Genomic DNA, 25,638 nt, shown 5'->3' on the forward strand with positions numbered 1-25,638 from the left:
AGTTGAGGACTCTAGATCCTATTGTAATACAATAATAAAACATTATTATTCTTTACACAGCCCCAATCCCGCCCCCCAAGATTCCTCTGCACCAACCAACCCTCAGCCAGGTAACTAATACTGAATACTTTTTTTTAATGGTCTTCAAATTGGCAAAAGTAACATATTTCTTAAAAGGGGGGAAAAATATAAGCCCACAGGGAAACATCAGCTCATCTTTAATAAAAAATAAATTAGATTTGCACAAAAAAACCCAGATACAATCTTTATAATATATAGTTATATATTTATATAATCTGGACACTCTGAATGGCTTTGCAGTAAAAATTTTCTATAAAATGTCTTTAATATAATGCCTTTATTTGTCAGGGGTTTGCTACCCAGCCTCATCAAATGTGGCCCTCAACGCTCTAGCATGGTGTGTCCATGTTGTTGGCTGGTGGCTGGTCCACAAGAGGTTAAAGGTCTACTACAGACAGTACCTAAAAGAGGTGATGCTTTAGCTTAACTGGTAGCGGCATGTGTTTCTCTTTTTCTCTCCTGAAGATCACAGGTTCAAATCCTGTGCATAGCTCGAGGTGGGGATTACGTGTGGACATTAAAAGTGATGGGAAATCTAGGGGCTGATCTATAGCCCATGAAGTTAACAGCAAGAATCTTGTTGGTCTCAAGAGAAGCAGAAAGACATGACGGAGAGATGCTATCCCCAAAACAGCCAGCCAGCCTGCCCACGCAGACATCCCTGTGGCCTGGGGGGCGTGTGCTCTACAGAGGAGGAGGTTTGCTTTGTATGTTCCCCAGACAAAGCAGGGACAGGGAAGGAAGTTGATGGGGAAACAACTGGAGGGGACTCACGCAAGCTTGACCCGCATTCGGGGGTCATGTCAGCACCGGTAGAAGCTGCTAGGCTGGGTGTGCAGGTCAAGTTCCCCAATGCAGGGGCGCCCCCTAGGGGTCAGAGGGGAGTTCAGGTTCCTGCTGCCCGTTCGGTCCTTGGCCAGGTGGTAATCCGGGCGGTGACTTTTGTCTGCCAGGAGTTGGGCTGAAAGCCACCCCCAAACTCCGAGTTGTGTCACTTCTATGCCCAAAGAAGGGGCTCGGAGGCTCAGACGTGAGGCCCAGGCCAGGCTCTGGGGTGGGACACGGAGCACATGGGTCTCTTCGCACCGGTACGAGGAGGCCAGCCGGCGCTGGGCTTCGCAGCTCCGTGGGACACAGGTCGTGCGAGGGTCAGGCTCCGCGGAAGCGACGGGAGTCGTGTTTCAACAGCGGGAAGCACCAATTCCTTCCGGTAGCTGGGGGGGCCGGAAGGGTGGCAGGCTTTCCGGGCTCAGCTGTGGGGCCATGTGTTGAGGGGGCAGCCGGGCCGGGGGCGGGGTCATACAGCATCACGGTCCCAGGGAGCAGTCAGCATCGCCCCTTCCCGTCATCACTGGGCCCGTACGCAGAATTGGTCAGTAACACACAAGGGCCCTGATCCTGGGCAGGACTGCCCCTGCTGGAGTGAGCGGGGACAAACTCCTGGCACTCAGCCCCACCCAGGATCAGGCCCTAGATCTGCGAGAGGAACTGGCCTCTCCAGCGACAGGCCCTGGGACGAGCCACGCATGCGGCCTGGCCGTGATCCTCGTTCAAAGCCGTCCCGGCCGCTCATTCCTCGTCCCTGCGGGCAGAGTCTGGTTGTCCCCTCCCCACATGCTGCTGGGTCACCTCGGGGGGGACGAGTAGCTGGGTCCCAGGAGCGTCCGTGGGGGCCGGGCATTGGTTTCACAGCCAAGGTCCGTCCGAGTCCTCCCCTAGAAACACACCCATCCCCACGATGAGCGTGCGAGAGCCCAGCCCCCGTCTCTGGCCGGCCGGCGCCGCTACCGGCTCTGCATGTCCTTGCTCCGCTCCACGGCCCGTGTGCAGGAGGCGCAGCACACCAGCTTGTAGTACGAATAGACGCAGAGCCGGGCCTGCACCACCACGGGGCAGTTTTGGTACTTGTCCCTGCAGTTCTCGTCTGGAAAGAGGAGGGGAGCGGTGAGGAGCTGGGGGTGCGGATAACACTGCAGGGAAGGCCCGTTTGGTCCCACACCCCCGGCGGGCTTCCAATCCACCATCACCGCCCGGAGCAGCCGTCGCTCTCAAAGGGGTTTTACCAAGATGGGGGGCGGGGCAGGAAGTATCATCCACTGTATAGAAGGGGAAACTGAGGCACAGAGAGGCAAAGTGACGGAGCTGAGAATAGAACCCATGAGTCCTGGCTCTCATCACTAGCCTGCTGCACACCTTCCCTGCGCTGAGAATAGAACCCAGGAGTCCTAGTTGCCAGTCCTGTGCTCATACCCCCTGGCATGAAGCCTAGGAGGGGCGCCCCTCGCTCAGGGAGTCCATCCCCTCCATATCAGTCTGCATCACTTCCCATCGAGCACCAGATCCTGGTCCCTGGGTCTGCACCGCCTCCCCTATTAGCCTCTCCCCCCTGCCCTGGGCTCCCTTTGACTGCTGTCTGCTTGGTAAAGTGGGGAGGAAAAGGGGGTGGCTGAGCAGGCCACGGGGCAGTTGGCATCGCTTACCGAGATCGGGGGTGCAGGGCTGGGTATTGCAGGAGCGTTTCTTGATGGGCCTGAGGTCCAACGGGCAAAGATTGCTGAAGGTTTTGTTCTGGGTCAGGCACTGCACCTCCCGCACCTGGACTCCCCCCACACACGACTTGGAACACTGTGGGGGGCAGAGAGGGGGTTAGGAGAGTAACCAACATCCCCCCCGAACCCGAAGGACCCCTGCGGTGCTCTGCAGATTTTGTGTAGGGGAATCGGCCTCCCCACCCAGCACAGAGATGCAGCCACCTCTGGTGCAGAGCATGTCAGCTGGCAACAGCCACTCAGCAACGCTGCACAGGGATCACTCAGTGCTGAAATGGTTAGGGTGCAGCAGTTTAAGACAGAAAGTGAAGCTGGGTCCTGTTGGGGTGGGTGGGGGGGACAACCCGACTTGGCCAGGGCACTAGGTTTTATGCTGGGATATTTTATGTCATGCTGTGTTTATCTTCCTGAGGCTGGGGGCAGCCTAGAGCTCACGCAGTGAGTGAAGCTGAGCCCCCGCTTTTCCCCAACTGCCCTGCAGGAGATGCTGCCTCAAGTATTTGGCAAATGAATAGCCACTCATTATACCAAGCCAAACCTCCAGGGCCTGGAAAAATGGGCAATCAGATTGGCATGGCCACACGGCGTGTACTGCACTGTCCTCTAGTGGATGGGATTGGAATGATTCGGCTGCATGTCATAGCCCCTATACAGCTCCCATCTGAAGGGGAGTCTCCCTAGGCTCAGCTGGCAGGGGCCTGGGTTGGGGGATGGGAGGATCTGAGTTCACTTCCGTGGGAACCCAGGAGCTCAGGTCTGCGCGGGGAGGGGCCTGGCCAGTCTGGGGGACACGCAGGTTCTCACCGCGCTCCAGGAGGTGGAGAACCAGCGAGCGTCACAGGCACTGCCGGTGCAGGGCTGCAGGGAGGGCGGCTTCTCCAGGGGGGCGCACTCCGATGCCTCCGTCACATTGAACTCCGAGCCAAACTTGCTGACACAGATCACGTCCCGCCGCTGGGTGCCGGTGCCACAGTCCGCCGAGCACTAGGGGGGCAGGGAAGGGAAGGGGGCTCAGTCCGCCAGGGGCGCTCAGAACAGGGCTCCTGCATGTCACCCACCCAGCACTGAGGGAAAACCCACACGCTACCCACCCAGCACCCACGTCCCACCCTCGTCATTAGGGCATGTCCTAGCAGGACCAGGCTGGCTGGTCATGGGAGAGGCTGTTCTCTCTGTCTCTGGTCACTGGCAAAGCGGCTTCTGCTCCCTGTGCTTCCCGGAACTGCGGTGTGTCCCTGCGGGGTCTGCGAGAGACCTCGGCCTCCAGGAGGGCAGAACTGGGGTTGGCGAGACCAGGGTAGCTAAAAACCCTTGACAGAATGTCCCCGTGACCACACCCTGCACGCTACTGTAACAATCTGGGTACCGAGTTATGCCTTGGGAAGTATCATCGGAAAAGTCACCGTCTGCTGATCAATACTGCCCTGATAAAATACGGGTGGCCACATTGTGAAGCGATAAGATTCCATCTGCAAGGGGATCTTAACATATGGTCCAAAGGGAGCCCGGCAAAGAGGCCTGTCTCAAACAAAGGAAAGTGGGCTCTGCTTAATTGGCATTTAAGCAGCAAACAGAGTCATCAAGCAGGACGGGTAGACACAGAAACCCCAGACAGGTGAGGAAAAGCAGCAGGGAACATCCTTCCACACAGACTCTCTGTCGCCAGAATCTCAGCTGGAAATGGTTTCCAAGAGGAGGGGAGATGCTGTAAAAAGGGGGATAGACACCCCAAGGCTCCCCTCCTCTCTCTCTGCCCATTGATTCTCTGCACCAGAGGGACAAAGGAAGCAGCCACTGAACTGGGGAAGGGGTCCTGGTCTAAGAAGCTTGTTCAGTAAGACGGCAGAGAGCACATGGTGAGTAAACCTTGCCTCGAATTGAACAGAGGTTGTTAAGTTAGGCACCAGCAGCGTTTTCTCTTTACTTGTCTTGTAGCCATTTCTGACGGTTATGCCTCATGACTTGTACTCACTTAAAATCTCTCTCCTGGCAGTTAATAAACTTGTTTTATTGGTTTATCTAATCCAGCGTGTCAGAATTGCAGTGTCTGGGAAACTCCATTTGGGGGAACGAGATGTGTGCATGTCACTTCATTAATAAACGGAGGGACTTTTTATTCGCTTGTATTGTTCAGCAGAGGGCCGGGCAGGACAGGATGTACATTTCTGGGGGGGGAATCTAGGATGAGGGGAGTGTTGGGGTCACCCTGCAGTATAACCCAGGCTGCTGAGGGCCAAGGTGTGTGCTGGCTGCGGCCGTCGCTGGGAGTGACTTGCATGCTGGAGACTGTTTGGGAGCAGTCCAGATTGGAGGCTATAGACGCCAAGCAGTGTAAAGGGCACCCAAGTTAGAGGGCAGGGGTGACACACTTACTCGCTAGGCTGGACTGTACGCTGGGTATGTGTCACACACATACCACTGATGGTTACGCATGGGCACACACACACATCAACACCTATGCACACCCTTGCACACACACGCACACACAGAGCACTGATTGTTATGTATGGGCCCGTGTGTGCGCACACACAGAGCACTGATTGCTCTACCTGGCACACGCGTGTGCAGCACACATACCCTGTGCTGAGTGCAAACCATCCCAGGAGGCTGTAGAGAAAGCATCCCCAGGCCTGGCCCCGAGAGCAGGGTGCTTTCCCACCCAACCCGGCCCAGCGCCCGCACCCCTCCTCACCTGGCTCCAGGGTCCCGTGTACCACTTCACGGTGCGGTGGCAGGGCCCGCTGTTGCAGGCCCGCATGTCGGCCGGCTTGGTGCCCGCGCAGGTCTCCTCCACCTGCCCGTTGGCGTAGCTGGACAGACAGACCACCGAGCGGCGCTGGATCCCCGTCCCGCACTCCACCGAGCACTGGGGCCGACGGGAGAGAGAGAGACGCCATCAGGGAACCTGGCCAGGGGCTGAGAGACGGGCACCTCCCCGCTCAGGACTCCTGTGGCCTGGGGCTATCTAGCCTGGCTCAGACCCTCGCACCCTGGCTCATTACACAGGGATCCACCCCGCACTGGCCCCATGGCTCCCTGGGACCTGCAGGGGCGGCGGGGTGTGTGTGAGTGTTTCTCATCCATCCTTCTGCAGAGCCTCCCAGCTGTGCTCCTTCCTTGGGAGGCTAGAGGGCAGCACTGCCCAGCATTGCAGGGAAGCCGTAGCCGGGCTTCTCCAGGCAGGGAGCCACAGTCCAGGGTCTGCACCTCGCCCCTCCTGGCTCCCGACCCCAGGGGTGCAGCAGCCCCAGCCCTGGGGCAGGGAGCTTTTCTCCTACGGGGAACCCCCTGAACTTATCCGGGCCGGGCTGGGGGGTGGGAGGAGGGTCACCATGGCACCAGCCTTGTTTCTGCAGAGACCTGGGTTCTAAGGAGCGCCGCCAGCTTTTCTGCCACCCTAGGCGGCGGAAGGTCCCGCCGCCGAAATACCACCGCAGTCGCCGCCCCCCAAATTGTAGCGCCCTAGGCGACCGCCTAGTTCGCCTAATGGGTTGCGCCGGCCCTGGTCTCAGGTCACATGAGAAACGAGTTTGCTGGGCCTCGCCCTTGTTCCTAGTGGAAGGGCTTCAGCTTTGCAAGGTCACTGCAAAGTCTGGCATGATTGGGCTGTCCCTGCCCCAGGAGCCCAGGTCTGGGCTAGCAGGGGCTGTGGGTCAGGAGTGTGGGTCAGCGGCGGAGCTGGGGGGCAGGGCTGGGCTAGCAGGGGCTGCGGGTCGGGATTGAGGGGCACCGGTGGAGCCGGGGGTGGTTATCACCGACCGTGTTGCTCCAGTCGCTGTGGAACCAGCTGCGCACGCAGGGCCCCATGTCGCAGGCCTCGTTGGCCGGGGGCCGGTGGCTACCGTTGCACTCGCCGTCGCTCAGTAGGTCGCCATGGTTACTGATGCAGCGGATGTGGCGGGTCCGGTGGCCCAGGCCGCACAGAACCGAGCACTGGGGGGAGGGGGGAGCGGGAGATGGTGTCACCATGGAGACTGGTGTCACTACGACAACCTCGCCCTGTATGGGATGGGAGGGAACCCCCCCAAGTCCTGCCCCCCAGGGGTTCTCCTCCTTCATGGCACCCCCCCCCCAGGCATCCCTCCCTTTACAGCACCACCCCCCAGGAACCGCAGATCAGACACATGGGCCCATCTACCCCATGTGCCCCCTCCCACCCCAGATCAGACCCTTGGCCCCTCCAGCCCCCCCTTCGAGCCCCACCCAGGGATCCACCTCCCCCCCCCATGCCCAGCTCCCGGCGCTAGCCCTGAGCCCTGGCCCGTCCTTACCGCACTCCAGTTGGTGCGCACCTCCCAGTGGCTGCAGACGCGGAGCTGGCAGGGCTGCGTGGGGCTGGGCTTGTCCAGCTGGCCGCAGTGCTGCGGGTGCACCATGGTGCTGCGGTTGGCGTAGGTCTGACGGCACAGGACCTGGCGGTGCTGGGTGCCCGGCCCGCAGGACTTGCTACAGGCCGACCACTCGCCCACGTCCCAGCTGCGGCCGGGGAGAGTCAGGGTCAGCCCGGGCTGGGCACCGGGGCCTGCCAGGCTCCAGGCCCTGCCCTGAGGCCGTGGGCACTCGCACCTGGGGGTGCCCGCATGAACCACAGTCCTGGGGCGGGGGACCCGCACTCACTACAGCCTGGGGGAGGGGGAACCCGCACTCACTACAGCCTGGGGGGGAGGGAACCCGCACACACTACAGCCTGGGGGGTTCCCTCCCTCACTACAGCCCGGGGGGTGGGAAACCCGCACTCACTACAGCCTGGGGGGGGGACTGGGGCGGGGGTCCCACTCTCACTACAGCCCTGGACCTGCCCTCCTCCCCAGGGCCCTGTGTCCTTGGCTCCCCGCGGAGGGCGCTGGCCAGGCCGGGGGCAGGGGGACGCAGACACTCACTAGGCCGGGCAGGGCTGGGTGTTGCAAGCTTCGTCCGGTGCGGGCGGTTTCGGGGCATCGGCGCATTGCTCCTCCCCAACCTCCTCCTGGGAGTGGCGGGCGGCGCAGCGGAACACGGGCTGCCAGAGCCCTGCAGAGACACGGGCGGGGGAGAGAGAAAGGGGGTCCCATATAACACAGAGGTCATAGACACGGCTGGGGGGACCCCAATAACCTGGGGGTTGTAGACACGGGGAAGGAGCATCAGGGAGGAATGGGGCAATGCGGTTGGGGAGCAGGGGGACAAGGAGTGGGGGGAAGGGCAGTGGGGGGATAGGGATCGGGGAATGGGTTATGGGGGATGGGGCAAAGGAGGGGATGGGGCATGGGGGGATGGGGAGGAGGAGGGGACAGGTTGCGGGGGGACAGGTAGTGGGAGGATGGGGGTAGGGGTGGGTCATGGGGGGATGGGCGTAGGAGGGGACAGGAATCAGGAGGACGAGGCGAAGGAGGTGAAGGATGGGGATCGGGGGCTGGGTCACAGGGGGACAGGGCGGAGGAGGGGACAGGTTGCGGGGGGACAGGTAGTGGGAGGATGGGGGTAGGGGTGGGTCATGGGGGGATGGGTGTAGAAGGGGACAGGAATCAGGAGGATGAGGCGAAGGAGGTGAAGGATGGGGATCGGGGGCTGGGTCACAGGGGGACAGGGCGGAGGAGGGGACAGGAATCAGGAGGACGAGGCGAAGGAGGTGAAGGATGGGGATCGGGGGCTGGGTCACAGGGGGACAGGGCGGAGGAGGGGACAGGTTGCGGGGGGACAGGTAGTGGGAGGATGGGGGTAGGGGTGGGTCATGGGGGGATGGGTGTAGGAGGGGACAGGAATCAGGAGGATGAGGCGAAGGAGGTGAAGGATGGGGATCGGGGGCTGGGTCACAGGGGGACAGGGCGGAGGAGGGGACAGGCTGCGGGGGGACAGGTAGTGGGAGGATGGGGGTAGGGGTGGGTCATGGGGGGATGGGTGTAGGAGGGGACAGGAATCAGGAGGACGAGGCGAAGGAGGTGAAGGATGGGGATCGGGGGCTGGGTCACAGGAGGACAGGGCGGAGGAGGGGACAGGTTGCGGGGGGACAGGTAGTGGGAGGATGGGGGTAGGGGTGGGTCATGGGGGGATGGGCGTAGGAGGGGACAGGAATCAGGAGGACGAGGCGAAGGAGGTGAAGGATGGGGATCGGGGGCTGGGTCACAGGGGGACAGGGCGGAGGAGGGGACAGGTTGCGGGGGGACAGGTAGTGGGAGGATGGGGGTAGGGGTGGGTCATGGGGGGATGGGCGTAGGAGGGGACAGGAATCAGGAGGATGAGGCGAAGGAGGTGAAGGATGGGGATCGGGGGCTGGGTCACAGGGGGACAGGGCGGAGGAGGGGACAGGAATCAGGAGGATGAGGCGAAGGAGGTGAAGGATGGGGATCGGGGGCTGGGTCACAGGGGGACAGGGCGGAGGAGGGGACAGGAATCAGGAGGACGAGGCGAAGGAGGTGAAGGATGGGGATCGGGGGCTGGGTCACAGGGGGACAGGGCGGAGGAGGGGACAGGCTGCGGGGGCCGCTCACCTTTCCCGCAGGAGGCGGAGCAGTCTGTGCTCCCCACCCGTTTCCAATAGACGTCGTGCGGCTGGTGCCAGGGTGGGGGCGACAGTGGTGGGACGCGGACGTTGCGCTGCAGTGTCCCGGGGGTCCTGCCTGACTGGCTGGCCGGTGCCGGCGCCCGGTGCCGGGTCCCCATGGGGTGATTGTAAGAGGTGGGCGGCACCAGCTGGTCGCTTGGTGACAACATGGTCAGGGCACCTGGAGGAGAGAGCAGAAGGGCGCCTTCGATGGGTGATATGGGGGGAAGGGCCTCCGGGGGGAGGTGGGCCCCTCGGGGGGTGTTAGGGATGTGAAGGCCACCTGGGAGGTGATGGGGGGAGGCCTCCAGGAGGTGATGGGGGGGAAGGGCCCCCAGGGAATGATGGGGGAAGGGCTCCCCGCAGGTGATGGGGGGAAGGGCCCCTCTGAAGGTGATAGGAAGTTCCTTACTGACGTCCTGCCGGCGGCCGGGAGGGTCATGGGCGGGGCTGTCTGGTCTGGCCCCCGCCAGGAAGAAGCGGTAGGCGACGCCGGGGTTGTCCTGCTGGAAGATCATCTGGGGGAGACGACAGAGAGCGGCTTGAGCAGGGCGCCTGGAGGGGGTGGGGGGCGGGGGACACCCGCCATTTAACAGGCTACCCAGCTGGCCTCCAAGTCTCGTCTGCCACAGCCTGCCATGCGTGGAGTCAACCGGCGGCTCCTCTGCCAGCCCCCTTCCCTGGGATCCCTCCCACCCAGGGCTTAGGAACCCCCCCGACCCTAGACTGCTCCCCACTGCCCTCAGGACCAGAATCCCTCCCTGCTCTCCCATTCTCCATCCCCCACGAGCCAGGCCCCCTCTGTACTCACATACACATCAATGGGTTCTGTGGTGGGCCCCTCGGCTGTCAGTGACTCTCCCCCCGCGCGGGGCTCCTCGTGGCCCGGCCGGGTGTAGACGAAGACGGTGCCGCCTGCCTCGTAGCGCCCGGGGGGATCCACTGCCCAGTTCCCATTGATGATCGACTTCCCAGAGCGGCTCCTCAAGGCTGCAGCGCACAGAGGGGGGGCGACGTGAGCGTCCTGAGCCTGTGGGTGACTCTGGGACTTCCCCCGTGCTCACTCGGGACCCCGCCGTGCTCTGCATGGACTGCGGCCCTGGAGCCCATGCCCTGGGGCACAGGGAGAGCTGCCACCTTGGGGGGCTGTGGTCACAGCACAGCCTGGCAAGAAGGGGGAGCCTGGGCGGCTTGCGTGGTATAAGGGCAGCTAGTGAAAGGTGCACTCGGAGTGTGTGTGTGCACGTGTGTCCATGTTGTGTCTGTGTGCAAATGTCCGTGTAGATTTTGCATGCATGTCTCTGTGTCAGTGTACACGTGTGCCTGTATAGATCTGCGTGCATGTCTGTGTGTGTCAGTGTACAGGTGTGTGTCAGTGTACATGTCTGTGTGTGTCAGTATGCAGGTGTGGGTGTCAGTGTACGGGTGTGTGTGTGTATGTGTGTCAGTGTATGTGTGTGGGTGTATCTGTGTGTATCAGTGTACAGGGGTGTGTGTGTGTCAGTGTACAGGGGTGTGTGTGTGTGTGAGTGTACAGGTGTGTGTATACGTCTGTGTGTGTCAGTGTACAGGGGTGTGTGTCTGTGTGCATGTCTGTGTGTGTCAGTATACAGGGGAGTATGTGCATGTCTGTGTGTGTCAGTATACAGGGGAATGTGTGTATGTCTGTGTGTGTCAGTGTACAGGTGTGTGTATATGTCTCTGTGTGTCAGTATACACATGTGTATGTCTGTGTACACATCTCTGTGTGTCACTGTACAGGACACGTGTGTGGGTCTATGAATGTGTGTGTCTATGTGCCCACATGGAAGTGTCTGTGTCCGTGTGTGTTTCAGGTTACCCGTGTGTCTGTGTGTGTGTGCGCATGGCCTGCACGTGGGTGTATCTATGAAAGTGTGCATATGTAGGTGCACATATGTGCACATATCTGTGTACCTGTGTATATGTGTGCACATCTCTGTGCATAGAAGTGTAGGTGCATGACACTGGCTGTCCCAGATCCCATTAGAAAATGGCCTGAGCTGCAAAGTGCCAATCTGGACCCAAACTCCCCTGGGAGCGCTGGGCTATCCCATCACATCAGCTCCTTGCCCCGTGGATCATGCCCCTCGTCGGTGCCAACACCTGGTGCGTCAGAGAATACACACCTGCCTAGAGCACAGAGCTGCACAGAAGGGATTTTACCAAACACCTTCCTGACCATGCAGGCAATCAGCCGAGACCCTGGAGCAGGAGAGCTGCCTGCCCTTAACTCAGCTAGGTGAGCGTGCAAACTGAGTGTGAGGTGTCCGGGTGTGTGACGTCTATATGAGGTGTGCCTGCATGAAGATATAGTGTGTGTACACAAGGTTTGCATGTGCAGCACGTGCCCAAGGTGTGTGCAAAGTGCACAGGTGATGCAGGAGAGGTACATGCCAGGTGTACGTGTATTAGGCACATGCGTGCAATGCATCTGTGCACAGTGTGCTCGTGCAAGGTGTGTGGGCAGCGCATGTGAGCTGGGCATGTGCAAGGAGCGAGCATGCAAAACGTGCGTGCCAGGTGTGCATACATGAGACCCATGCGAGTGGGCAAGGTAGGCAAGCCAGGTGCAAGGCATGTGCTTGTGATGCCTGTGTGTGAAGTGTGCAGGCAATATGGAAGCCACATGCTTGTGCAAAATGTGTGAGCAACAGCTGTGCACACATATAAGGCACACACGTGTTTGTGTGTGTAGCGTGCAAGGTGTGGGTATGCAAGATGTGTGAGTCCGGTGTGTGTGTATAGCGCACGTGTGTGCATGTGAGCTTGCACAAGTCCCAATGCAAGAGTCCCTTGGTGTGACGAGCCCCGTCCTCCCCATCCCATCCCACCCCACCCCGGCCTGCCCCAGCCCTTACCCAGGTAGTTGGGGCTCCGGGTCATCTCAGTCACGTTGATCCTGGTGGCGCCCTGGGGGATCTCGAGGATTTTGTGGTAGCCGATGGGCACGTTGGAGTCACTGAAGTTGCCCACCACCAGCTTGCAGGTGGAGTGGTCGCCCCCGCACACCCCGCAGCTGTCCAGCGTCCGGTTGGACCCCAGGACCCCGTCGCAGCCGGGGCTCTGCGGAGCGAAGGCCAGGGAGAAACAGGCATGTGGACTCGGATGGGACAGGGCCACAGTGAGGGCTCCTCCCCACCACCTAGATCCACCCCTGCCAGCCCCCCGGCTCCCCTGCCGTGCCCATGATCCCTGTGCAGAACGGGCACCCCACTGCCCTGGCCATGTTCTGACTGGCCTCCCCTCCCTGGCCGAAGCTTGGCCTGGCTGGAAGGCAGCCTGGAGAGGGAGCAGCAAACACACATCGCACTAGGAGCTGGGCTGAGACCCGACACACTCACCGCCCGACCCCCTGGCCTGGGGGGATCCCTCCACCTCTCCGAATAGGCCCTGGAGCAGCCTGTTATGGGGGGAGGGGGTGACGGCGCAAAGGCGGGTTCCCAGGTGAGCCCCTGAGAAACTAACCAGGGCCTGCCTTAAATCAGGGGCCCGCCCCCATTCTCACCCAGGCCCCAGCCGGACTCCATAAGCCCAGAGATATGTGACCACATCGGCCCCGTCCTTCACACGCTGATGCCTCGGCTGGCCCCATGACCCTTCCCCAACACAGGCCCCTCTGCAGCACTCCCCCCGTTTCTGTCCTGTTCCCTCGAGGGACCCCAGAGCACGGGCGGCTCCCCGACTGCAGCCAGGGGAGCACCCCTGCTCTGCCAAGAGGTGCCGCTGCTCCTGGGGGCAGTTTTGGGGGTATGGGGGTGTCCACCTGAGCAAGGCAGGGAGGGGGACCTGAGCTAGGCCAGATGTTAAACTCGGGGGTTAAACGCAGAGTATAAATTACCCCCACACACACCCATGCCGTCAGTGCTCAAGGTCATGGCGGAGAGGGGCTGGGAGAATGGACAGACCACCAGCGAGGGGCAGGGGGTGGGGGGAAGGGGAGATGGAGCTGAGCCGGTGGGTGAGGGCTGCTGGGTGGGGCCGGGCTCCGGGCTTCCCCACCCCCAGCGTCCTTCCCCTGGGGGCTCCCTCCTTTTGCACCAAGGGGGAAACTGAGGCACGGAACACGGGCACCACTCTCCTAACGTCACTGAGTCTGTCAGTGGCTGAGCCGGGAAGAGAACCCAGGGGTCCGGGGTCCCGGCCTGCTGCTCAGACCCACAGACGTCCCCATGCCCCACTCCAGGCCAGATCTACCCTGTTCCCCTCTCCCTTGAACTCCAGCCACAGACATGGCCTAGAGCAGTGGGTCCTGGGGGGAGGGGGTCCCGGGGCACAGAGCTCCACCCCGCATGTACACGCCCCCACCCCCACCTCACTTACCAAGCACTCTCCAGCCACGCAGATGTCGAGGGAGGCGGCCTCGCACGGCGTGCCGTCCTGCACCTTCTCCGTGTGCCGCACGTAGAACCGGTACCCCACCGGGCGGCAGTTCAGCTCGCAGCGCTGGGAGCCCCGCACTGCAACCACACGGAGCCGGGGCTCAGGGTGGCCCTGCCAGGGAAAATCCCCGGAAGGGCGACGGCAGCACCTTGAGCCCCGACCGAGAGCAGGGGGCACCGTGCGCCGGGCAGCCCCAGCGGGAGCCCGGCAAGCTCCCAGACCGGATCATCGCCCCCTTTCCCTGCCATCGTCCCGTGGAAACAGACCCCAGGCGTCCTGGCACCAGCCCAGCGCCCGCTCATCCCTAAAATGGGGCTTTCCCAGGGCACAGCTAAAGGGTGGGGTGGGGAGGCTGACAAGCATTCGGGGGGCTTATTATATCCTGGAGGGGGATTAGGGGAGCCTTTCAGGGGGGATGGGTCAGATCAGGGCATTGCCTGATCTGACTAGTAGTAGGGTTCAGACTAGTAGTGCCCCCGGCGGGTGGCCCACGCACCCCAACCCCAGCTCTGGGCATGGGCTATCTGCCCTTGTGAAAAGCAGCCGTTCAGCTGGGCCTGACCCCAGGGAATGGACAAGGTAAGAGGCCAGAGAGACCCCAGGCTGGGGATCTGGGGGGGGGTGTCGCTCTGGGTCTCCAGGGACCGCTCGGGGGCTCGCAGAGAAACGTTGTCGTTGGCAGCGTGCTCCGCCTGGATCTCGGAGGAGCCCAAGGAGGGCTGCGGGCGCGTCCCTGTGCCCGGCGGGCACAGACGTGGCAAACAGGGCACTTGCTCTTTGGGACGGGACAGGAAAGAAAATTTCACGTCCGGGGGACTGCTGGTGAATTCGGGCGGCAGAAGGGAATTGGCCACAAGAGATTGCTGGGGGATCTTTAATGATGGAGCAGGGTTTGGGGCTTGTCTGCCCCCCTTGCACTGACTCAGAGGGGAGAGCGCCCCCTACTGAGCCCTCCCCCGCCCCGCAGCACAGCGCCCCCTAGCAGGGCACTGACTCAGAGGGGAGAGTGCCCCCTACTGAGCCCCCCCCCGCCCCGCAGCACAGCGCCCCCTAGCAGGGCACTGACTCAGAGGGGAGAGTGCCCCCTACTGAGCCCCCCCGCGCCCCGCAGCACAGCGCCCCCTAGCAGGGCACTGACTCAGAGGGGAGAGCGCCCCCTACTGAGCCCTCCCCCGCCCCGCAGCACAGCGCCCCCTAGCAGGGCACTGACTCAGAGGGGAGAACGCCCCCTACTGAGCCCCTCCCCCCGCCCCGCAGCACAGCGCCCCCTAGCAGGGCACTGACTCAGAGGGGAGAACGCCCCCTACTGAGCCCCACCCCCTGCCCCGCTGCACAGTACCCCCTAGCAGGGCACTGACTCAGAGGGGAGAACGCCCCCTACTGAGCCCCCCCCCGCCCCACAGCACAGCGCCCCCTAGCAGGGCACTGACTCAGAGTGGAGAGTGCCCCCTTCTGAGCCCCCCCCCCACCCCACAGCACAGTGCCCCCTAGCAGGGCACTGACTCAGAGGGGAGTCAGAGGGGAGAACCTACCCCCCCACCCCCAGTTTGTTTCCAAGATCTCCCAGCCACCCGCTAGCCCAGCCCGGCTCTGAGTACTGGGGCGCGGGGGGCCGGGCCCGGGGTGTTTTGGCGTCGCTGCTGAATGTCCGAACCCTCCCAACCCCCTCCCTGGGCTCGATAATGAAACGGGGTTGTGGGGGGGCAATCGAATGCCCACCTTGTCTAGTCCGTCCCAAGCCCTTCTTGCCCCCCAGGCTGCATGCAGCCCTGAGAAGGGTTAACCCCCCTCTGCCGGCCCCACCCTGCTCCAGGCCGGGGTGAGGTGGGGGAGCAGCCAAGACTTTTTAACATTTTCCAGAGTTTATTTTACTAAGAGCTGCCGGCTCCGGGGGTGATTTATCACCAAAGCCCTCCCTCCCTCCCCCCATCCACATGGCTCCCTCCCTTGCCCCCCAGACGTGCAGCGATTGGCCTTTCGCTGCCCCATCTCGCCCGGCAGCCCCGGCTGGCAAAGTCTTGGGGCTGATAGCGGGGCAGGGAACAAAGGGCTTTTTGTGCGAGCCCCTCCCCTCGCGGCCCCACTCCCACCGCGTCTAGCAGAAATCCAAATATTAGCCGGGAGCAGAAATAATACAGAGGGGGAGGGGAACGCTGCTTTCACTCCGTCGCCTCCTGCTTACTCCGGCTTTACCCCGGTGGCGCGGCCGTGCCTGCTCCTGATTTCCCCCCGAGCCTCAGGCCAATCACGCCCCTACGCTCCGCGGCTGGATTGAAATCCCCCTCCCTTGTGGCAGAAAAGCTGGCGAGGGAGCAGCCCGAGCCAGCCCCATCTGCCCGCCCCAGTGCAGGATTCATGGAAGGACCGTTGGATCTTCCAGGCCGCCCTCCTGTATAACCAGGCCAGAGAAAGCCCTTCCGTTGGCCCCCCAAACTTGCATTCGGCTAAAGCCCGGAAGACGTCAAGAGCTGGAGAAGTCCCCGCTTCCCCGGGCAGTTCGTTCCGGTGTTAATCACCCTCGCTTGGGTGGGTCTGGCTTCAACGTCCAGCCTTCGGTTCTCGCCAACCTTTTCCCTGCAGCATCGCCAGCCCGGTGGGATGAAGCGCAGCCAGGATCGGAGGGCACTCCCCCAGGAACACGAGAACGTGGTGGCTGGGCTACTGGCTAAAAGCCGCGCCGTGCGTCTCCTGGACGTTGACAGCTCTGCCTGGGGGCCGGATGGCAGCCAGCGCCCAGCCTGGTTTTGTCACGGGGGCGTGGGGCGAGGAGGAAGGATGGCCTAGTGGTTAGTGCAGTAGCCTCAGACTTAGAAGAGCTGGGGTTGATTCCCTGCTCTTTTACCGGTGTCCTGTATCGCATTGGACATGTTATGTAGGCCCAGCTCCTCCAAGGTCATCGGCTGCCTCGCTCCCATTAATTAGCCTTTCCAGGCCTTAGTGGCCCATCTCTACAAGGGGGATAACAGCGTGGCCCAGCCCCACAAGCCGGGAGGTGAGGATACAGACTGGGAGATGCTCTGGTACTACAGCGGTAGCAGCCAGACCAGGCCCTTAAGTAAATAGCGAACCCAGCTCCTGGAAAGGAAAATCACCCGGCTCCAATCTCCTGGAGAGGTCTGGGGCTGCTTCTCTGCTGGCCAGACGCCCTGGGAAATCAGTTACACCAGGGCGAAGCGGGACGCAAACTGCTGCTTGCTCAGACGAGCCGCGTCTCGCCCTGACGTGGGCGGGCTGGCAAAGACCCGCGTCCTTTGAACACGTCCGCACCACAGTAGATAAGAGAAAGGGCAGAGGGGCCCTTTCGACTTTCCAAATGCCTTTGCTAAAGCCCTTCAAAGAAGGCTATGAAGGAAACGAAGGGCTTATCTAGGCCGAGTTTTTGTCCTCTGGTCTAGGCAGGTTCTTTGGACAGTCCAGTTCTGCATTAAGCCACGGGACTGACCCCTACCTACAGCCCTCTGAAACCAGCGGGGATAAAGCGGGGCAGGCCCTGCGTTGTGGCTGCAGTTACAGCTGTATAAAGGTGGGTTAGGCCCGTGAGATTCGTCCCGTCAATTTAAGCTGCACCAGTTAAATGGCTTTTCGTTAACACCGGCTCAGCTTTTGGGTGCGGACGCTCGTCTCTACGTCAAACTGTTTCTCCCGGTTTAACTTACACCTGTACATTCCCCCAGCAGGAGCTGGGCCAGGTTTAAATCCATGTAAGAGCATCTGCACACCACAGGGCACTGGTTTCACGACGGCTATACTATTGTTAAAGCAATGCCCCACTCCCCGCTATGGTGGCGTTATACTGGTATAGAGATGCTTATACCAGTACTGCGTCTGTCCATAGGGGAAGCGGCTGGAAACTGGGAGTTTCTAGGTTCACATGAATACCCCCCCCCACCACCACCACCACCACCACCCCCACACACCCCACTTGCCGGCCTCGGGGTCTGACCCCAGCAGCCGGTCTCCCCAGCATCTTCTGGGCGCATTCTGCAGGGAGTGGGGAAGGGGCAGATTCTGGGGCTCTCTGGGCATCTGAGAGGGAAAATGGGGGGGGGACGGACTAGAGAGAGGGAGAAAAACAGGGGTGAACAAAGCATTGGAAGAGAGAGTGAAAATGGAAGAGGGAGGGACGGGGAATGAATGCAGGAGAAGACTCCAGCCCAGCCTGGCTGACCGCCCCTCTTTTTCCACCACTATCATTCTTCGCAGGTCATTAATCACTTGGGATGACTTTCTGCTCTCCTGTTTCCAACGCAAATGTCCCATCCATCCGGGCAGTTTTCTTCCCCAGGCCTCTGAGTCTTGGCCGGATTCTCAGCCCCGCTGCTTCCCTCCCTACCCCGCTGCTTCCCTCCCCACCCCGCAGATCGCAGGGCAGAACGACTGGTGGTTTCTGGGTAACCGAGTTCACTGAGTCACCAACCCCCCCCCCCATAATCAAAGCCCCGCCCTTCACATTGGGAGCCAAACGGGCGGTTTACCTGGCAGCGGCTGCACCTTTGCGGGGATGTTCATTTGCACGGAGGTGTCTGAAGCCAGAGCCCCCAGCCGCTGGCTTGCAGTGACACTTGGGGTACATCTCCCCGGCAGCTGGGGTGCCTGGCTGGAGCACGTGGCCCCGGGCCTCTCCTCAGGTGCTCAGTCACCCCCAGCTGCAGTGTAACTAACTCCTTGCATCGTCTCCTCCCACTGCAGGAGCCAGGCTAATAAAGGCTTTTTAAAAAGCTGGCCCGACACGCCTGTCGCTTGGGAAAATGACCCTGTGTCTCCTCAATCACGTCGGCTCCTCTGAATTTCACCCCAGGCCTGAAGTGACCCCAAAAGCAGGCGCCAGGCTCCCCGCCCCCAATTCAGTCTCACGGCGCAGCCCCCGCCATCCACTACGGCCCATGATCTTCACAACCCTGGGCAAACAGGGCAGTCAAGAGACTTGGCCCTCAGCTCTTGAGATCAGTGGGTCTCAATCAGGGGCACGCGTATACGCAGAGGACTTCCAGGGGGTACATTAACTCATCGAGTTGGGAGGGATAGCTCAGTGGTTTGAGCATTGGCTTACTAAACCCAGGGTTGTGAGTTCAATCCTTAAGGGGGCCACTTAGGGATCTGGGGCAAAAAAAATTGGTACTTGGTCCTGCTAGTGAAGGCAGGGGGCTGGACTTAATGACCTTTTGGGGTTCCTTCCAGCTCTATGAGATGGGTATATCTCAATCAGTGTTACTCAACCTGGGGGCTCGCAAGTGCAGGGGTGGCAAGCCACAGGGGACCCCGTAAAGTTGAGTCACATGCTTCAGCCCTGGGGCTCTGGCTTCAGACAAATCTCACAAGCGAAAGGCAGGCTCAAGACTCACACTGAAATGGAAGTACAGTATTTATATTCCAATTGATTTATTTTATAATTATATGGGGAAATGAGAAAGCAATTTGTCGGTAATCGTGTGGCTGTGACACTTTCGTATTTTTCGGTCTGATTTTGTAAACAAGGAGTTTTTAAGTGAGGTGAAACCTGGGGTATGCAAGACAAATCAGACTCCTGAAAGCGGGACAGTCATCTGGAAAGGTTGAGAATCACTGAGTGTCACGTTCTCTGCCCCCCAAGGATCAGTATCGAGGCGGTTCCAAGTTGGGCACCTGGGCTCCCGCCCACAGCCCCGCTCGTTTCTTGCAGCCCCATCCCGGCCCCCAGCAAAGGTCATCAGCACCTGATCTCCCAGCCCCCGCCCCTCTGCGGGACATGGCTGGTTGTTACGCTAGGAAGTTCCTGGCAGAGCTCCCCAGCCTGACAGATCACCACATACTTCGAAGCAAACGTCTGCAGGGCCCCCTGAGATCCCCCACCCCCGGCCTCACTCCCGCCCCGCGCCAGCCTGGGTGATTGAATCCGGCTGTGGCGCCGCGGGGAGAGTCCAGGCCGCTCCGGTTGTAAATCAAGGGCAGGCGCCGACAGGGGGGAGTGTGGGACAGCGCAGGTGGGAGATGGACACGTACGGACGGGGACAAATGACCGTGCAACGCGCCAAGAGCAAATGCTTGTTTCCAGTCAGGGTTTTGCATTAAGCTAGTGGGTCGCAACCTTTTCTGTAGCCAGCCTCCCCTCCAGCTGCAAAGTCCCGCCCCTGAAAGCCTTTCGTGGTGCAGAGGAATAGGATGGTATCCCCTTTAATTCTGGGCAGACCCTCTACTGGTGCTCATCGTGTTTCGTTTTAGACACTGCCGGAGCCCAGCCAGAGCAGCAGGCGTGTGGCATCTTCTACAGTGCAGAGCACGGTGAGCACTGCTAGAGGGTTCACAAACTGTTTAAAGGGATGCTGCCCTATTCTTATACACTGCACGCGTCGCGACTCCCCCAGCCCTGCAGTCAAACAAAGAGATTTCCAGCCTCTTTTTCAATCTGTCTCCTCCTGAGCGATCTGCCTGACCCTCCCTCCCCCCAAACCGCTAAGCAGTCAGCACCTTGGAGCATGGGGGTGAATAACACTCAAGAAGGGTGTGGTCTCAGCGCAGCATAGGGAGCTGAGGGGGACAGGGGAGCCCTCACCAAGGATAACACCCTACTACTGCTGCTAACTGACCGTTACTCCTTTAGCTCAAGATGCAGAGGTCCAGGGCTCAAACTGCGCTGGTAGGGGCAAAGGGTGGTTGCCGCCATGTTAAGGGAAGATTGATTCTTGAGGCTGGTCCAAGGGGGAGAGGGAGAGGGGCTGGGGTGGGAGGCAGCCTTCGGAGGGTCAGCGGGGGTCTAATGAGCAGGGGCAGCTCCAGGCACCAGCGCACCAAGCGCGTGCCTGGGGCGGGAAGCCGCGGGGGGCTGCCGGTCGCCGTGAGGGCAGCAGTCAGGCTGCCTTTGGCAGCATGCCTGCGGGAGGTCCGCCGGTCCTGCGGTTTCGGCAGCAATTCGGCTGCGGGTACGCCGAAGGCGCGGGACCGGCGGACCTCCCACAGGCATGCCGCCGAAGGCTGCCTGACTGCCGTGCTCGGGGCGGCAAAAAACATAGAGCCGCCCCTACTAATGAGACAGCAGAAACGTCGCCAGGCGGGGGTGGAAACCTCATCAGGTGGGACATTTGGAACTAGATGGGATGAATTAAAATCACCAAGTTGTGACCCTGATCCAGATGGACCCGAACCCACCGAGTTCTGACCCAGATGGACCCAAACCCACCAAGTACTGACCCAGATGGACCTGAACCCACCGAGTTCTGACCCAGATGGACCCAAACCCACCAAGTACTGACCCAGATGGACCTGAACCCACCGAGTTCTGACCTCCCCCAGAGTTCGAGGGAAGGGAGGGGTGCTGTGGAGGTGAGGTTGAGCCCAGATCTGCTCTGTCCCTGTCCCCATTGGGTGACCCTGCCTTGCCCTCCAGCCTGGCACCTCCCCTCTCCCTGGCGTGCTGTGGGCATCGGGGCCGGTTTAACGCTGGCCAGAGGCCAGAGCGCGTGCCAGCAGCTGGACACACGGCATCAACCTGAGGCGCAGGTGGGAGGCCTCGATTCTGCCCCGGATCACGCCACACGACCTGGGCGCCACCCCTCCTCCGGCAGAGCGAGCAATCAGAGATGCTGGTGCCAGTTCGGGGGGGGGAGGGGCACAACCGGAGCAGGACCCTTTAATAATAATAACCCAGCCAGGGTTTATTTTCCCAACGTGCTGTCTCAGCGGCTGGAGGCCACGACTCTACCCCCGGCCAACTGGAAAGAACACAGTGTTTGAACAGAAACGTTATTCATTCCTCATGTCCTCGCCCCCCGGTGGGGCTCAGCCGCCGAGGGCTGGCTGGGCATGGACGGTAGAAAGGTAGATGCGTGGGGAGTGCGTGTGCGGGGCATGCCCCTGCACATCTGGATGGGAAGGGGAAGGATCTCGCACATCTGGATGGGATGAGGGGAGGGTGTGTGGATCCTGCACATCGGGATGGGACGGGGGGGCAGATCCTGCACATCAGGATGGGACGGGGAGCAGATCCTGCACATCGGGATGGGCTCTGGCTAGCTTTAGCTCCTGGAAGGAGCTGCGAGACAGAACAACTCCCCCAAATCAAAGTGCGGGCTCTGAACCTACAGGGCCAGCTTTACAATGCAAGATGGGGGGGGGGCACATAAGGCAGAGCACAGGGGGTTGGAGCGGTTGGTCAGCTGAGGGAGATCCGGGCCCCTGGCCCCACTGGGACACGCCGGGAGATCCGGGCCCTACCCCACTGGGCCACGCCGGGAGATCCGGGCCCTACCCCACTGGGACACGCCGGGAGATCCGGGCCCCTGGCCCCACTGGGACACGCCGGGAGATCCGGGCCCCTGGCCCCACTGGGACATGCCGGGAGATCCGGGCCTCTGCCCCACTGGGACACCCTATGAGATCCTGACCCCCTGAGGATGCACCAGCAGATCTGGGCCCCTGACTCATTGGGAGACCCGGGCCCCTGCCCCATTGGGACATGCCGGGAGATCCGGGCCCCTACCCCACTGGGACACGCCGGGAGATCCGGGCTCCTGCCCCACTGGGAGAACAGGCCCCTGCCCCCCTGGGACACCCTGTGAGATCCTGACCCCTGACACATGGGGATGCACCAGAAGATCTGGGCCTGTGACTCAGTGGGAGATCTGGGCCCCAACCCACAGGGATGAGCCTCTCGCCCACGGGCCCATCACTGGGAGTTGGGGATACGGCAGCGCCAGATCCGAACTGTGGTGGCACCAGCAAATCCACTTTTGAAATTATCCCCCAGAGGCGCCGGGAGGGGGCGGCTGCCTTTGATCCTGCTGTGGAACCGGATTAGCAACGGCCCGTCCTCCGAAAGGCCCCAGCTGTGCTGAGCTAATCACGGACTCCCGGCTGGTCCAGCCCTGGCCACGCAGAGCCGTTCATATGCCATGTCCCTGTATTAACTGGGTAAAGCTGCTTAGGCGGCCTGCGGCACTGAGCGCAGGGAAAGGGCCGGCGCCCGCTGATAACATTGTTTAATGAACGCTCAGGGCTTCGTTAGCTACCCTGCACTCCCCCACCCAGCTCAGCGGGAGGGGGCTCTGCTACCCGGCTCCGGCGCGAGCTCAGAGATCCGTTTGCCCTGGAACTGGCTGCCCCACTCGGGAGTGGCATGCCCCATGCCAGAGCCCTGGGAATACGGATGGGGAGGGCTGGGTGCCCGGACTCCTGGGTTCTATTTCTGGCTTTTTGGAGGGGAGTGTGGCCCCCGTGGTTAGAGCAGGGGACTGGGCACCAGGACTCCTGGGTTCCATGCCCATCTCTTTCACTGACCTGCTGTGTGATACTGGGCCAGTCGCATCCCCCGCTCTGGGCCTCAGTTTCCCTACCTGTAAAACGGTTGGTCCCTGCCTCCCAGTGAGTTCGATTCATTGTGTAAAGCGCTTTGAAATTCTTGGTGAGACGGGGCCAGAGAAGGACGAAGGGTTATTAACAGAGACACTGCTCCCACCTGCTCGGCTGGGTTTAGAAAGGAATCTGATAAACACCCTCTTGGCAGCAGCCTGATGGCTAAGGACCCCCACCCCAGTGCCAGACCCACAGTGGGCAAGGCCTGGGGAGGGGGGCAACCCCCCTGCTGCGGGGTGGAGACGTGAGATGGGCTCTCCCCATGCCAGGGAAGGCAGAGGGGCTGGCGGCTCAGATTCGCACAGCCCTCGGTTCTGCTGCGCCTGGCGCACAACAAACAGTGTAGCGTCAGCTGGATATAAATCTTCCAGCGCTTAATCAATTTGCTATGCACATCATTAGACCAGGGCGGTTCCGGGGACGTGGCCGGGGGAGGGGAGGGAAAGGGGCTCTGGCAGGGGATTGTTTGCAAAGGGGTCCTGCAGGGATGGAGGGTGCCAGCTGGGGGGAAAGAAAGAAAGAAAGATGAATGGAGGAGAGAGACGAGAGAGGAAGAAGAGACAATGAGGGAAAGGAAAGAGAGAAAGAATGACACAGACAGAAAAGAGAAGGTGAAAGAAAAGAACGAAGAAGAGAGTCGGGGAAGGCAGCCAGCCAGCGGGCCCAAGGCATGGGGTGCCTGCTGGCACCTGGCGTGGGTTCTGGATTCCTGCCGCCCTGCCCTGCCTGATGACCGAGCTGGGCAGAGAGCGCCGGCGGGGCGTAGAATAACAGACCGGGCGCGGGGCTGATGCCATTCGACGATTACTGCACAGGCCATCGGCCATGAGAAAGGGGATTACAGCCGAAAAGGCTGGATCTGTCGAACTCGGCAAAAAACACCTGTCAGCCCTCGTGCCATGGATGGCGGGAGGGGCTGGGCACAGGCGGCGGGGAGGGAAAGGTGGGTGGAGTGGGCACCGCAGCACAGAGATGGGGGGCTGACTCCAACCTCCGCTCGCCCCCCCCACCCACCCACACAGCTTCTACCTTTCTCCATCCAATTCGCTTGGCGCTGAAATGTCTTAGCCTGGGGCTCGGCCTCCGGGGACTGTGGGGCACAGAGGAGCTCCTCTCAGGGGGTTTCCTGGGCACTCCTCACCCCCCCATATCAGCTGCTGCTAGTGCTTTGAGTGGGGGGTGGGGGAAGCTGGGGGTCAGGACTCCTGAGTTCCATCTCTGGGTCTGGGAGGGGCGTGGGGCCTAGGGGTCGGCGTTTCAGAAAGAGGGCCAGTGGCTGGGGTTACAGCTGCTGCCTGCCACCCAGAGGTGGTCACTGATTTAACAGACGATCCCCCAGGGTTCCCAGCAGTGACCGGAAGAACCAGTTTGAATGAGATGAGAAGTGACCCCAGGGCCCCGGCTCAGAACCGAGAGATCAGATTCCTCAGATAGGAATGGGACTCAAGCCCGTCGCCTCCCCAGATCAGAACTAGCCCTGCCCGCCCGGATCAGATTCAGCCCCTGGTCCCCTCTGGATCGGAACTGCTTCCTGACACACACCCCCTGGATTGGGACCAGCCCTTGGCTTCCCCCAGATCAGAACTGGTGCCTGGTCCCCCCAGATTAGAACCGCCCCCAGACCCTCTCTGGATCAGAATCATCTCCAACTCAAAGCAAATTGTTTCCCAAAGTTTTACACTGTGCTTAATTCCCATCCAGCCCTGCTGGAGCTGCCCCCGAGACCTGCGAAGTGTCAAGGTCCTGCCCCCCTCCCCCTCCGCCCGTGCCCCCTCTCCCACACTCCTGCTGAGAACACAAGCGAAAGGAAGTGAGCAAACTCAGAGCAAGAGAGTCAGGGGCTGAGGCAGGAAATGAGAATGTCCCAGCTCCCTGCTGGGACCCCAGCCCCTAGCATGGGGAGCCCTCCACCCCCTTTCTCAGCACAACAGCCTCCCTGGAGAGAAGTTTTCCAGCTAATTGGCTTCCAAAGTGCCCTGGACGCGGTGATTTAAGAGACAGAAAGCCCTTTCCCTGCAGACATGTTCACAGCCAGCAAGGCACACGCAGTCCATGCTCGCATGAAACACACACGCAGATCCATGTGGTACATGCAGGGAGGAGCCCATGGACACAGCCAGGGACACACACACACAAAGCATATGTGTAGGTCCATCCAGGCACCATCCTTGCCCCACATGTTCACAGGCCACACACAGACACATGCAATCGCTTCCGCACACGCCAGCCCCCGAACTGCTGCCGTGCTCAACAGGACACACATGAGCCCACCCCCTGCCCAAACCTCAGGCCCGGGTTACGCTCCAGAGCAGCTTCAAAACGAGCTCTGAGAAACAGGGCCGGCTCTAGGCACCAGCAAAGCAAGCAGTTGCTTGGGGCGGCAAATTTGCAAGGGTCGCAAGAATCCAGCGTGAGAGCTGAGAACCAACAGGGGGCCCTGGGAGCTGTAGTTCCTTGGTTAGCTCCCTGCCTATAGAGCCAGCCCTGGAGCAGGGAAAGAACTACATTTCCCAGCATTCCCTCGGCTGCAATTAACAGGAAAGGGAGGGGGACAGAGTGTGGAACTGACACCTCATGTTGCAGCCTGCTGTGAGTAGGGACAGAGCCAGCTCTAGGGTTTTTGCCGCCCCCTACCCCAGCCCTGGCTCCCCACCTGCACTCCCGTGTTGCCCCAGCCCTAGACTCTCCCCTGCCCACACCCCCTGCTGCCCCAGCTCTGGGCTCTCCCCGCACCTCCTGCCACCCCAGCTCTGGCCCCCATCC

The 25,638-nt window shown here is 61.1% G+C and overlaps 1 protein-coding gene across 1 annotated transcript in view; it reads right to left on the reverse strand.

Annotated features, from left to right (window-relative positions):
* Nucleotides 1-201: 201 nt before the first annotated feature.
* The window catches only part of ADAMTSL4 (ADAMTS like 4), a 72,489-nt gene continuing 47,052 nt past the window's right edge, over nt 202-25,638 (reverse strand). Inside the window, 12 exon segments of the mRNA XM_005293802.5 lie at nt 202-2,005; nt 2,562-2,706; nt 3,435-3,614; nt 5,323-5,496; nt 6,390-6,563; nt 6,902-7,106; nt 7,511-7,640; nt 9,098-9,331; nt 9,563-9,668; nt 9,962-10,140; nt 12,030-12,234; nt 13,492-13,628. Of these exon segments, the coding sequence (XP_005293859.3) occupies nt 1,866-2,005; nt 2,562-2,706; nt 3,435-3,614; nt 5,323-5,496; nt 6,390-6,563; nt 6,902-7,106; nt 7,511-7,640; nt 9,098-9,331; nt 9,563-9,668; nt 9,962-10,140; nt 12,030-12,234; nt 13,492-13,628 (2,009 nt within the window). The 3' untranslated portion in view covers nt 202-1,865.

The sequence above is a fragment of the Chrysemys picta genome, chromosome 20 (genome assembly GCF_011386835.1).
Source record: "Chrysemys picta bellii isolate R12L10 chromosome 20, ASM1138683v2, whole genome shotgun sequence".
Taxonomy (NCBI): domain Eukaryota; kingdom Metazoa; phylum Chordata; order Testudines; family Emydidae; genus Chrysemys; species Chrysemys picta.